The 13,427-nt window shown below is 48.6% G+C and overlaps 1 protein-coding gene across 1 annotated transcript in view; it reads right to left on the reverse strand.

Annotated features, from left to right (window-relative positions):
* LOC137385231 (uncharacterized) overlaps nucleotides 1-13,427 on the reverse strand; it is a 148,457-nt gene that overhangs the window by 26,830 nt on the left and 108,200 nt on the right. Inside the window, exons 2-3 of the mRNA XM_068060216.1 lie at nucleotides 7,054-7,356; nucleotides 1,105-1,215 (exon numbers count right to left, since the gene is read on the reverse strand). Of these exons, the coding sequence (XP_067916317.1) occupies nucleotides 1,105-1,215; nucleotides 7,054-7,356 (414 nt within the window). The remainder of the gene's footprint in view (nucleotides 1-1,104; nucleotides 1,216-7,053; nucleotides 7,357-13,427) is intronic.

Raw genomic sequence — 13,427 nt, forward strand, 5'->3', positions numbered from 1 at the left:
CTCCTTTCTCCCACTCCCACCCAGTGCCAGTGCTGGCTCCTTTCTCCCCCTCCCACCCAGTGCCAGTGTTTGCTCCTCTCTCTCGCTCCCACCCACTGCCAGTGTTGGCTCCTCTCTCCCGCTCCCACCCAGTGCCAGTGTTGGCTCCTCTCTCCCGCTCCCACCCAGTGCCAGTGTTGGCTCCTCTCTCCCGCTCCCACCCAGTGCCAGTGTTGGCTCCTCTCTCCCGCTCCCACCCAGTGCCAGTGTTGGCTCCTCTCTCCCGCTCCCACCCAGTGCCAGTGTTGGCTCCTCTCTCCCGCTCCCACCCAGTGCCAGTGTTGGCTCCTCTCTCCCGCTCCCACCCAGTGCCAGTGTTGGCTCCTCTCTCCCGCTCCCACCCAGTGCCAGTGTTGGCTCCTCTCTCCCGCTCCAACCCAGTGCCAGTGTTGGCTCCTCTCTCCCGCTCCCACCCAGTGCCAGTGCTGGCTCCTCTCTCCCACTCCCACCCAGTGCCAGTGCTGGCTCCTCTCTCCCACTTCCACCCAGTGCCACCTCTGGTTCCTCTCTCCCACTCCTACCCAGTACCAGTACTGGCTCCTCTCTGCTATCTCCCACTGTTGTCTCCACTCTCCTACCTCCCAGTGCCTTTACTGGCTCCTCTCTGCTATCTCCCACTGTTGTCTCCACTCTCCTACCTCCCAGTACCAGTACTGGCTCCTCTCTGCTATCTCCCACTGTTGTCTCCACTCTCCTACCTCCCAGTACCAGTACTGGCTCCTCTCTGCTATCTCCCACTGTTGTCTCCACTCTCCTACCTCCCAGTGCCCGTACTGGCTCCTCTCTGCTATCTCCCACTGTTGTCTCCACTCTCCTACCTCCCAGTGCCCGTACTGGCTCCTCTCTGCTATCTCCCACTGTTGTCTCCACTCTCCTACCTCCCAGTACCAGTACTGGCTCCTCTCTGCTATCTCCCACTGTTGTCTCCACTCTCCTACCTCCCAGTACCAGGACTGGCTCCTCTCTGCTATGTCCCAGCCTATCCTCAGTGATCTGTAACTCTGATGGAATTGAAATGGTACCTGTGCAAAGATATTGTCCTCTCAGATGTGAGCCATACTTAACTGGATTTCTCCCGGCAGATGTAGCAGGTGATGATCAAAGCTGAGAGACAGAATGCCAGGAACACACTGGTGAGGGTTATCTTCACAGTCTGGTAATATCCGTACGAACAATCTGCAAATAGAGCAACCGTCAAAAGATACCGACAGGTCATTCAGTCTAGTGTGTGTCGAAATACAATCTTGTGTTTTTTTATTCGTTCGTGGGATGTGGATGTCACTGACTATTCCAGCATCTATTACCCAACCCTAATTACCCTTGAGAAGGTGGTGGTGAGCTGCCTTCTTGAACCGCTGCAGTCCATGTGGGGTAGGTAACACCCACAGTGCTGTTAGGAAGGGAGTTCCAGGATTTTGACCCAGCGACAGTGAAGGAACGGCGATATAGTTCCAAGTCAGGATGGTGTGTGACTTGGAGGGGAACTTGCAGGTGGTGGTGTTCCCATGCATTTGCTGCCCTTGTCCTTCTAGTTGGTAGAGGTCGCGGGTTTGGAAGGTGCTGTCTAAGGAGCCTTGGTGAGTTGCTGCAGTGCATCTTGTAGATGGTACACACTGCTGTCACTGTGTGTCGGTGGTGGAGAGAGTGAATGTTTGTAGATGGGGAGCCAATCAAGCGGGCTGCTTTGTCCTGGATGGTGTCGAGCTTCTTGAGTGTTGTTGGAGCTGCACCCATCCAGGCAAGTGGAGAGTATTCCATCACACTCCTGACTTGTGCTTTGTATATGGTGGACAGGCTTTGGGGAGTCAGGAGGTGAGTTACTCATAACATCTTAAGAATTAAGAGCAGGAGTAGGCCATTCAGCCCCTCGAGCCTGCTCCACCATTCAGTAAGATCATGGCTGATCTGATTGTGGCCTTAACTCCACTTTCCTGTCTGCCCCCCACCGCCCCCCCCACCCCCCCGTAACCCTCGACTCCCTTGTGGATCAAAAATCTAACTCAGCCTTGAATATATTCAATGACCCAGCCTCCACTGCTCTCTGGGGAAGAGAATTCCAAAGATTAACAACCCTCAGAGAGAAGAAATTCCTCCTCATCTCCGTCTTAAATGGGAGACCCACTTATTCTGAAACTATGTCCCCCAGTTCTAGATTCCCCCACGAGGGGAAATATCCTCTCAGCATCTACCCTGTCAATCCCTCTCAGAATATTATACATTTCAATAAGATCACCTCTCATTCTTCTAATCTCCAGTGAGTACAGGCCCAACCTGCTCAACCTTTCCTCATAAGACAACCCCTTCATCCCAGGAATCAGCCGAGTGAACCTTCTCTGAATTGCTTCCAATGCAAGTATATCCCTCCTTAAATAAGGTGACCAAAACTGTACACAGTACTCTAGGTGCAGTCTCACCCACACCCTGTACAGTTGTAGCAAGACTTCCCTACTTTTATACTCCATCCCCCTTCCAATAAAGGACAACATTCCACTTGTCTTCCGAATTACTTGCTGTACCTGCATGCTGAATTTGTGATTCATGTACCAGGACACCCAGATCCCTCTGTCCCACACCATTCTGCACTCTCTCTCCATTTCAATAATATTCTGCTTTTCTATTCTTCCTGCCAAAGTGGACAACCTCACATTTTCCCACATTATACTCCATCTGCTGAATTTTTGCCCGCTCACTTAACCGATCTATATCCCTCTGCAGACACTTTGTGTCCTCCTCACAACTTGCTTTGCTCCCCATCTTTGCATCATCAGCAAATTTGACTACAATACACTCAGTCCCTTCATCCAAGTCATTCATATAGACTGTAAATAGTTGAGACCCCAGCACTGATCCCTGTGACACTCCTCTAGTTACAGTTTGTCAATCTGAAAATGAGCCATTTATCCCGACTCTCTGTGTCCTGTCAGTTCACCATTCCTCTATCCATGCTAATATATCACACCAAACACCATTTATGTGTCACCTTATCGAACACCTTTTGGAAATCCAAATACACTACATCTACCAGTTCCCCTTTATCCACCCTGCTTATTACATCCTCAAAGATCTACAATAAAAGTGTCCAACACAATTTTCCTTTCACAAAACAATGTTGACTCTGTCTGATTGTATTGTGATTTTCTAAATGTCCTGCTACTACTTCTTTAATAGTGGATTCTAGTATTTTCCCAATGACAGACGTTGGGCTCACTGGCCAATAGTTTCCTGTTTTCTGTCTCCCTCCTTTCTTGCATAGATGAGTTACATTTGCGGTTTTCCAATCTGCTAGCAATTTTCCAGAATCTCTGGAATTTGGGAAGATTATGCATCCACTATCTCTGCAGCCAATTCTTTTAAGACCCTTGGATGCAGACCATCAGGTCCAGGGGACTTGTCAGTATTTAGTGCCACTAGTTTTCCTCGTACTTTTTCTCTAGTGATAGTGATTGTTTTCCGTCCCTCCTTCCCTTTCGCCTCCTGATGTTCAACCATTCTTGGCATGCTTTTGGTGTTTTCTACTATGAAGACAGATCCAAATATTTGTTCAAAGTCTCTGCCATTTCCTTGTTTCCCATGATTAATTCCCCACTCTCAACCTCTAAGGGAACAATGCTTATCTTTATAAATTTATAGAAGATTTTAGCGTCTGTTTTTATACTGCTTGCTAGATTTCACTCATATTCTAATCTCTCCCTCTTTTTTTTTTTGGTCGTCTTCTGCTGGTTTCTAAACTTTTCCCAGTCTTCTTCCCGATTGCTAATCTTTGTAGCATTGCACACTTTTTCTCTGAACCCTTAACTTCCTGAGTTCGTCATGGTTGCTGAGTCCTTCTCATAGAGTCTTTATTTGCAATGGAATACTCACTGCAAGATTCCTAGCCTCTGACCTTGTAGCTACTGTATTTATATGGCTGCTCCAGTTCAGTTTCTGGTCAATGGTAACCCCTAGGATGTTGATATTGGGGGATTCCAATAGTTAGTGATGAGGCTGATTGTTACCAGAAAATAAAAGGAAGGGACCGAATGTGTGAACGTCATATTGCACCAAGGAATCGTACAAGAGTAGGGAAATTTGATAATCGAACAAACTTAAAGGCTTTGTATCTGAATGCACGAAGAATTCGGAATAAAATTAATGAGTTAACAGCGCAAATAGAGACGAATGGATATGATTTAGTGGCGATTACTGAGATGTGGTTGCAGGGAAACCAGGTTTGGGAATTGAATATCCAAGGGCACTCTATTTTGGAAGGATAGGCAGGAAGGAAAAGGAGGTGGTGTAGCTTTGTTAGTGAAGGGAGAGATCAGTGCTGTAGTGAGAAATGATATAGGCGCTGGAGATCAAGACGTAGAATTAGTCTGGGTAGAAATAAGAAATAGCAAGGGAAAGAAGACCCTGCTGGGAGTAATCTATAGGTCCCCAAACAGTAGTTCCGCAGTGGGGCACAGTATACACCAGGAAATACTGGGGGCTTGTAAGAAAGCTGCGGAAATAATTATGGGTGATTTTAGGATGCATATAGACTGGATTAATCAAATTGGCAAAGGTAACCTCGAGGGAGAGTTCATTGAATGTATTAGATTGTTTTTTGGAGCAATATGTTGTGGAACCAACCAGGGAGCAGGCTATTCTAGATTTGGTATTGTGTAATGAGGTGGGATTAATTAATGATCTCATAGTTGAGGATCCTCTAGGGAAGAGTGATCATAGCATGGTAGAATTTCAAATTCAGTTTGAGGGTGAGAAACTGGAGTCCCACGCGAGCATTCTGGATTTAAACAAAGGTAATTGCATAGGCATGAGGACAGATTTGGCCCTAGTGGACTGGGCAGGAAAACTAAATGGTAGGACAGTTGATGAGCAGTGGCAGATGTTCAATTCCTCCCAACTAAAATATATTCCAGAGAGGAAGAAATATTCTACGAGAGGGAAAAAACATCCATGGCTAAGCAAGGAAGTTAAGGATAACAAAGACAAAAACTAAGACATACCATATTGCAAAGTGACAGGCTGGAAGATTGAGAAACTTTTAAAGATCAACAAAGGGTTACTAAAAAAGTAATAAAAAGAGCAAAGGTAAATTATGAAAGAAAACTGGCGCAAAATATAAAAACGGATAGCAAAAGCTTCTATAAGTATACAAGAGAGTAGCTAAAGTGAATGTTGGTTCCTTGGAGGATGAGACTGGGGTGTTAATAGAGGGAAACACAGAAATGACGGAGACGCTAAATCAGTATTTTGCCTCAGTTTTCACAGTGGAGGACACGAGTACCATCCCAATAGTAACAGGAAATGCAGAGGTTATAGAAAGAGAGGAACTTAGAACAATCATCATCACTAGGGAAAAAGTACTGAGCAAACTATTGGGATTGAAGGCAGACAAGTCCCCAGGGCCTGATGGCCTACATCAGAGGGTCTTAAAGGAAGTGGCAGTGGAGATAGTGGATACATTGGTTATAATATTCCAAAATTCTCTGGATGCGGGAAAGGTTCCAGTGGATTGGAAAAAAGCTAATGTAACGCCCTTATTTAAAAAGGGAGGGAGGCAGAAAGTAGGAAACTACAGACCAGTTAGTTTAACATCTGTCATTGGAAATTGTTAGAATCCATTATTAAGGAAGTAATAACAGGACATTTAGAAAGTCAAAACGCAATCTATCAGAGTCAGCATGGTTTTATGAAGGGTAAATCGTATTTGACTAATTTGCGAGAGTTCTTCGAAGATGTAACAAGGAAAGTAGATAAGGGGGATCCTGTAGATGTAGTATATCTGGACTTCCAGAAGGCATTTGATAAGGTGCCGCACAAAAGGTTAATACACAAGGTAAGATCAAATGGAGTTAGGGGAAATTTATTAGTTTGTATAGAGGATTGGCTAACCAACAGGAAACAGAGTCGGGATAAATGGGTCTTTTTCTGGTTGGCAAGATGTAACTAGTGGGATGTCACAGGGTTCGGTCCTCGGGCCCCAACTATTTACAATCTATATTCATGATTTGGATGCAGGGATAGAAGGTACTATAGCCAAATTTGCAGATGACACTAAAATAGGAGGGATAGTGAGTTGCAATAAAGAAATAAGAAATTTACAAATGGATATGGATAGGTTAGGTGAATGGGCCAAAATTTGACAGATGGAGTTTAACGTGGATAAGTGTGAGGTTATCCATTTTGGTCGGAAGAATAGAAAGGCAAATTATTATCTAAATGGAGAGAAACTTCAGAGTGCTTCCGTGCAGAGGGATCTGGGTGTCCTCGTGAATGAATCGCTGAAAACTAGTATGCAGGTGCAGCAGGTAATAAGGAAGGCAAATGGAATTTTGGTATTTATTGCTAAAGGAATCGAGTATAAAAGTAGGGAAGTGTTGCTGCAACTGTACAAGGCATTAGTGAGACCGCACCTGGAGTATTGCGTACAGTTTTGGTCGCCTTACTTGAGGATGGATGTAGTTGCATTGGAGGCAGTTCAGAGGAGGTTCACTAGATTGATTCCAGAGATGAGGGGTTTGTCTTATGAAGAGAGATTCAGCAGTTTAGGCCTTTACTCTCTAGAGTTTAGAAGAATGAGAGGAGATCTAATTGAGGTATATAAGATGATTAAGGGGATTGACAAAGTACACATAGAGAGGATGTTTCCTCTGGTGGGGCAATCTAGAATGAGAGGTCACAGTTTTCGGATAAGGGGTAGCAGATTTAAAACAGAGATGAGGAGAAATTACTTCTCTCAAAGGGTCGTGAGTCTGTGGAATTCACTACCCCAGAGTGCGGTGGATGCCGGGACATTGGGTAAATTTAAGGAGGTAGACAGATTTTTAATTGGTGAAGGATTGAAGGGTTATGGAGAACGGGCAGGAAAGTGGAGTTGAGGCCGAGATGAGATCAGCCATGATCGTATTGAATGGCGGAGCAGGCTCGAGGGGCTGAATTGCCTACTCCTGCTCCTCGTTCTTATGTAGATTCTCTCTTGATGAAGGTGGTGGCTGTGTTTGAGATGCGACAGGGTGATACAGCATTTACCTGGTACCATTTCAACGCTGTCTCTGAATCCACAGGTTTCCCTCGGATCGAAGGCCATCTCCTTCCCTGTTGCCTGGTGTTTGCATTTGTAGATGGTGCCTCCAGTCTGGGAGTCAAGTGTGATAACCAGACGGGATCCTCCAAACTGCAGCTTGTGGGAACGATCAGCGGAAATCTTCTCATTACCTCTGAACCACTCAAATTTATTCTCAGCTCGAATGACAGAGCACGTCACTTCAATCACGCACCCACTGCTCACAAACTGTTGTCGTTCGAGGCAAAGCTGAATCCCGCGGGCGGCTTCTATTGTGGAAGAGAGACCATTAGTGTCTGAAAATGCTGGGTGAAAGCGTAGGCTGTAGACATGACTGCAATCCAAGGGGGTAGAAGATATGCTTCAACTGCACAAAGCTCTTGTTAGACCACACCTGGAGTTACCGTGAGCAGTTCTGGACTCCACACCATAGGAAGAATATATCGGCCTTGCAGGAAGTGCAGTGTACATTTACCAGAACGATTCCTGGACTTCGAGGGGTTAAATTACGAGGGGAGGTGACACCAACTAGGCTTGTATTCCTTGGGATTTAGAAGCTGAAGGGGTAACGTGATCAAAGTTTACAAGATATGAAGGGAAGAGTTAGGGTGGATAGAGAGAAACTATTTCTACTGGTTGGCAAGTCTAAACGAGGGAGATAGTTTAAAAATTAGACCTTTCAGCTGTGAAATTGGGAAAAAGCTCTTCATATAACTGGTGGTAGAAGTTTGGAATTCTCTTTCCCAAATGGTGAATGATGATGGATCAACCGTTCCATTTAAATTTGACACGGAGAGAATTTTGACAGATGGAGTAATATAGGGATATGGGGCAAAGCTGAGCATAGGGAGTTAGGGCACAGATCAGCCATAATCTAAGAGATTGGGGGCCAGAGGTTCAAAGGGGGCTGAATGGGGTCCTCCTGTTTCTGTCACCAATGGTCTTGTATAATGTGGGCGCAGAGAATGGGCTTGGGGAGATTGAATGGGGGTGTAGAGACTGTGATAGGGGAGAGTGTACATGGGCTGTTGGAGATTGAATGGGGATGGAGAGACCGCGTCACGGGAGAGTGTACATGGGCAGTGGGAGGTTGAATGGGGATGTAGAGAGTGTGACAGGGGAGAGTGTACATGGGCTGTGCGAGACTGAATGGGGATGTGGAGACTCTGATAGCGGAGAGTGGACGTGGGATGTGGGAGATTGAAGGGGGTGTACAGACTGTGACAGGGGAGAGAGACATGGGCTGTGGGAGATTGAATGGGGATGTGGAGACTGTGACAGGGGAGAGTGGACATGGACTGTGGGAGATTGAATGGGGATGTAGAGACTCTGATAGGGAAGAGAGTACATGAGCTGTGGGAGGTTGAATGGGGATGTGCAGACAGTGACAGGGGAGAGTGCACATGGACTGTGGGAGATTGAATGGGGATGCAGAGATTCTGACAGGGAAGAGAGTACATGAGCTGTGGGAGGTTGAATGGGGATGTAGAGACTGTGATAGGGGAGAGTGTACATGGGCTGCGGGAGTTTGAATCGGGATGTGGAGACTGTGACAGGGGAGAGTGTACATGGACTGTTGGAGATTGAATGGGGATGTAGAGACTGTGACAGGGGAGAGTGTACATGGACTGTGGGAGATTGAATGGGGATGTAGAGACTCTGATAGGGGAGAGAGCACTTGAGCTGTGGGAGATTGAATGGGGATGTGGAGACTGTGACACGGGAGAGTGTACATGAGCTGTGGGAGGTTGAATGGGGATGTGGAGACTGTGGACAGGGGAGAGTGTACATGGACTGTGGGAGGTTGAATGGGGATGTGGAGACTGTGACACGGGAGAGTGTACATGAGCTGTGGGAGGTTGAATGGGGATGTGGAGACTGTGGACAGGGGAGAGTATACATGGACTGTGGGAGGTTGAATGGGGATGTGGAGACTGTGACACGGGAGAGTGTACATGAGCTGTGGGAGGTTGAATGGGGATGTGGAGACTGACAGGGGAGAGTGTACATGGGCTGTGGGAGATTGAAGGGGGAGTAGAGACTGAGATAGGGGACTGTGTACATGGGCTGTGGGAGATTGAATGGGATGTCGAGACTGTGACAGGGGAGAGTGTACATGGGCTGTCGGAGATTGAATGATGATGGAGAGACTCTGATCGGGGAGAGAGTACATGGGCTGTGGGAGATTGAATGGGGATGCAGAGACTGATAGGAGAGAGTGTACATGGGCTGTTGGAGATTGAATGTGGGTGTAGAGACTGTGACAGAGGAGAGTGTACATGGGCTGTGGGAGATTGAATGGGGTGTAGAGACTGTGAAAGGGCAGAGTGTACATGGACTGTGGGAGATTGAAGGGGGAGCAGAGACTGTGATCGGGGACTGTGTACATGGGCTGTGGGAGATTGAAGGGGGAGTAGAGACTGTGACAGGGGACTGTGTACATGGGCTGTGGGAGATTGAATGGGGATGTAGAGACTGCGATAGGGGAGAGTGTACATGGGCTGTGGGAGATCGAATGTGGTGTAGAGACTGTGATAGGAGAGAGTGTACATGGGCTGTGGGAGATTGAATGGGGATGCAGAGACTCTGATAGGAGAGAGTGTACATGGGCTGTTGGAGATTGATTGGGGGTGCAGAGACTGCGATAGGGGAGAGTGTACATGGACTGTGGGAGATTGAAGGGGGAGTAGAGACTGTGATGGGGGACTGTGTACATGGGCTATGGGAGATTGAATGGGGATGTAGAGACTGTGATCGGGGAGAGTGTACATGGGCTGTGGGAGATTGAATGGGGCTGCAGTGACTCTGATCGGGGAGAGTGTACATGGACTGTGGGAGATTGAAGGGGGAGCAGAGACTGTGATAGGGAAGAGTGTACATGGGCTGTTGGAGATTGAATGGGGATGTAGAGACAGTGATAGGGGAGAGTGTACATAGGCTGTTGGAGATTGAATGGGGGTGTAGTGACTCTGATCGGGGAGAGAGTACATGGGCTGTGGGAGGTTGAATGGGGGTGCGGAGCCTGTGATCGGGGACTGTGTCCATGGGCTGTGCGAGATTGAAGGGGGAGTAGAGACTGAGATAGGGGACTGTGTACATGGGCTGTGGGAGATTGAATGGGGATGTAGAGACTGTAATCGGGGAGAGTGTACATGGGCTGTGGGAGATTGAATGGGGCTGTAGTGACTCTGATCGGGGAGAGTGTACATTGGCTGTGGGAGATTGAATGGGGCTGCAGAGACAGTGATAGGGGAGAATGTACATGGGCTGTGCTGGACTGAATGGGGATGTCGAGACTGTGATCGGGGAGAGTGTACATAGGCTGTGGGAGATTGAATGGGGATGTAGAGACTGTGATAGGGGAGAGTGTACATGGGATGTGGGAGATTGAATGGGGATGCAGAGACTGTGACAGGGGATAGTGTACATGGCCTGTGGGAGTTTGAATGGGGATGTGGAGACTGTGGCAGGCTAGAGTGCACATGAGCTGTGGGAGGGTGAATGGGGATGTAGAGACTGTGAAGGGGGAGAGTGTACATGGGCTTTTGGAGATTGAATGGGGATGTGGAGACTGTGACAGGGGAGAGAGTACATGGTCTGTGGGAGATTGAATGGGGGTCTTGAGACTGTGACAGGCAAGAGTGTACATGGGCTGTGGGAGATTGAAGGGGGTGTACAGACTGTGACAGGGGAGAGAGACATGGGCTGTGGGAGATTGAATGGGGATGTGGAGACTGTGACAGGGGAGAGTGGACATGGACTGTGGGAGATTGAATGGGGATGTCGAGACTCTGATAGGGAAGAGAGTACATGAGCTGTGGGAGGTTGAATGGGGATGTAGAGACTGTGATAGGGGAGAGTGTACATGGGCTGTGGGAGTTTGAATCGGGATGTGGAGACTGTGACAGGGGAGAGTGTACATGGACTGTGGGAGATTGAATGGGGATGTAGAGACTGTGACAGGGGAGAGTGCACATGGGCTGTGGGAGATTGAATGGGGATGTGGAGACTGTGACAGGGGAGAGTGTACATGGACTGTGGGAGATTGAATGGGGATGTAGAGACTCTGATAGGGGAGAGAGCACTTGAGCTGTGGGAGATTGAATGGGGATGTGGAGACTGTGATAGGGGAGAGTGTACATAGGCTGTTGGAGATTGAATGGGGATGTGGAGACTGTGACAGGGGAGAGAGTACATGGTCTGTGGGAGATTGAATGGGGGTCTTGAGACTGTGACAGGCAAGAGTGTACATGGGCTGTGGGAGATTGAATGGGGATGTGGAGACTGTGACAGGGGAGAGTGTACATGGACTGTGGGAGATTGAATGTGGATGTAGAGACTCTGATAGGGGAGAGAGCACATGAGCTGTGGGAGGTTGAATGGGGATGTAGAGACTGTGAAGGGGGAGAGTGCACTTGAGCTGTGGGAGGTTGAATGGGGATGTGGAGACTGTGACAGGGGAGAGTGTACATGGACTGTGGGAGATTGAATGGGGATGTCGAGACTGTGACAGGGGAGAGTGTACATGGACTGTGGGAGGTTGAATGGGGACGTGGAGACTGTGACAGGGGAGAGTGTACATGGACTGTGGGAGATTGAATGGGGATGTCGAGACTGTGACAGGGGAGAGTGTACATGGACTGTGGGAGATTGAAGGGGGAGTGGAGACTGTGACAAGGGAGAGTGTGCATGGGCTGTGGGAGATCGAAGTGGTGTGGAGACTGTGATAGGAGAGCGTGTACATGGGCTGTGGGAGATTGAATGGGATGTCGAGACTGTGACAGGGGAGAGTGTACATGGACTGTGGGAGATTGAAGGGGGAGTGGAGACTGTGACAGGGGAGAGTGTACATGGGCTGTGGGAGATTGAATGGGATGTCGAGACTGTGACAGGGGAGAGTGTACATGGACTGTGGGAGATTGAAGGGGGAGTGGAGACTGTGACAGGGGAGAGTGCACATGGGCTGTGGGAGATTGAATGGGGATGTGGAGACTGTGACAGGGGAGAGTGTACATGGACTGTGGGAGATTGAATGGGGATGTAGAGACTGTGACAGGGGAGAGTGCACATGGGCTGTGGGAGATTGAATGGGGATGTGGAGACTGTGACAGGGGAGAGTGCACATGGACTGTGGGAGATTGAATGGGGATGTAGAGACTCTGATAGGGGAGAGAGCACATGAGCTGTGGGAGGTTGAATGGGGATGTGGAGACTCTGGACAGGGGAGAGTGTACATGGACTGTGGGAGGTTGAATGGGGATGTGGAGACTCTGATGGGGGAGAGAGCACATGAGCTGTGGGAGGTTGAATGGGGATGTCGAGACTGTGACAGGGGAGAGTGCACTTGAGCTGTGGGAGGTTGAATGGGGATGTGCAGACTGTGACAGGGGAGAGTGTACATGGCTTGTGGGCGATTGAATGGGGATGCAGAGACTGTGATAGGGGAGAGTGTACATGGGCTGTGCTAGAATGAATGGGGATGTCGAGACTGTGATAGGGGAGAGTGTACATGGGCTGTGGGAGATTGAATGGGGATGTAGAGACTGTGATCGGGGAGAGTGTACATAGGCTGTGGGAGATTGAATGGGGATGTGCAGACTGTGACAGGGGAGAGAGTACATGGACTGTGGGAGATTGAATGGGGATGTAGAGACTGTGACAGGGGAGAGTGTACATGGGCTGTGGGAGATTGAATGGGGATGTAGAGACTGTGATCGGGGAGAGTGCACATGAGCTGTGGGAGGTTGAATGGGGATGTAGAGATTGTGACGGGGGAGAGTGCACATGGGCTGTGGGAGATTGAATGGGGATGTTGAGACTGTGAAAGGGGAGAGTGTACATGGCCTGTGGGAGTTTGAATGGGGATGTAGAGACTGTGATCGGGGAGAGTGTATATGGGCTGTGGGAGATCGAATGTGGTGTAGAGACTGATAGCAGAGAGTGTACATGGGCTGTTGGAGATTGAATGTGGGTGTAGAGACTGTGACAGAGGAGAGTGTACATGGGCTGTGGGAGATTGAATGGGGTGTAGAGACTGTGAAAGGGCAGAGTGTACATGGACTGTGGGAGATTGAAGGGGGAGCAGAGACTGTGATCGGGGACTGTGTACATGGGCTGTGGGAGATTGAAGGGGGAGTAGAGACTGTGATAGGGGACTGTTTACATGGGCTGTGGGAGATTGAATGGGGATGTAGAGACTGCGATAGGGGAGAGTGTACATGGGCTGTGGGAGATCGAATGTGGTGTAGAGACTGTGATAGGAGAGAGTGTACATGGGCTGTGGGAGATTGAATGGGGATGAAGAGATTCTGATAGAAGAGAGTGTACATGGGCTGTTGGA

The sequence above is a fragment of the Heterodontus francisci genome, chromosome 28 (genome assembly GCF_036365525.1).
Source record: "Heterodontus francisci isolate sHetFra1 chromosome 28, sHetFra1.hap1, whole genome shotgun sequence".
Lineage (NCBI taxonomy): Eukaryota > Metazoa > Chordata > Chondrichthyes > Heterodontiformes > Heterodontidae > Heterodontus > Heterodontus francisci.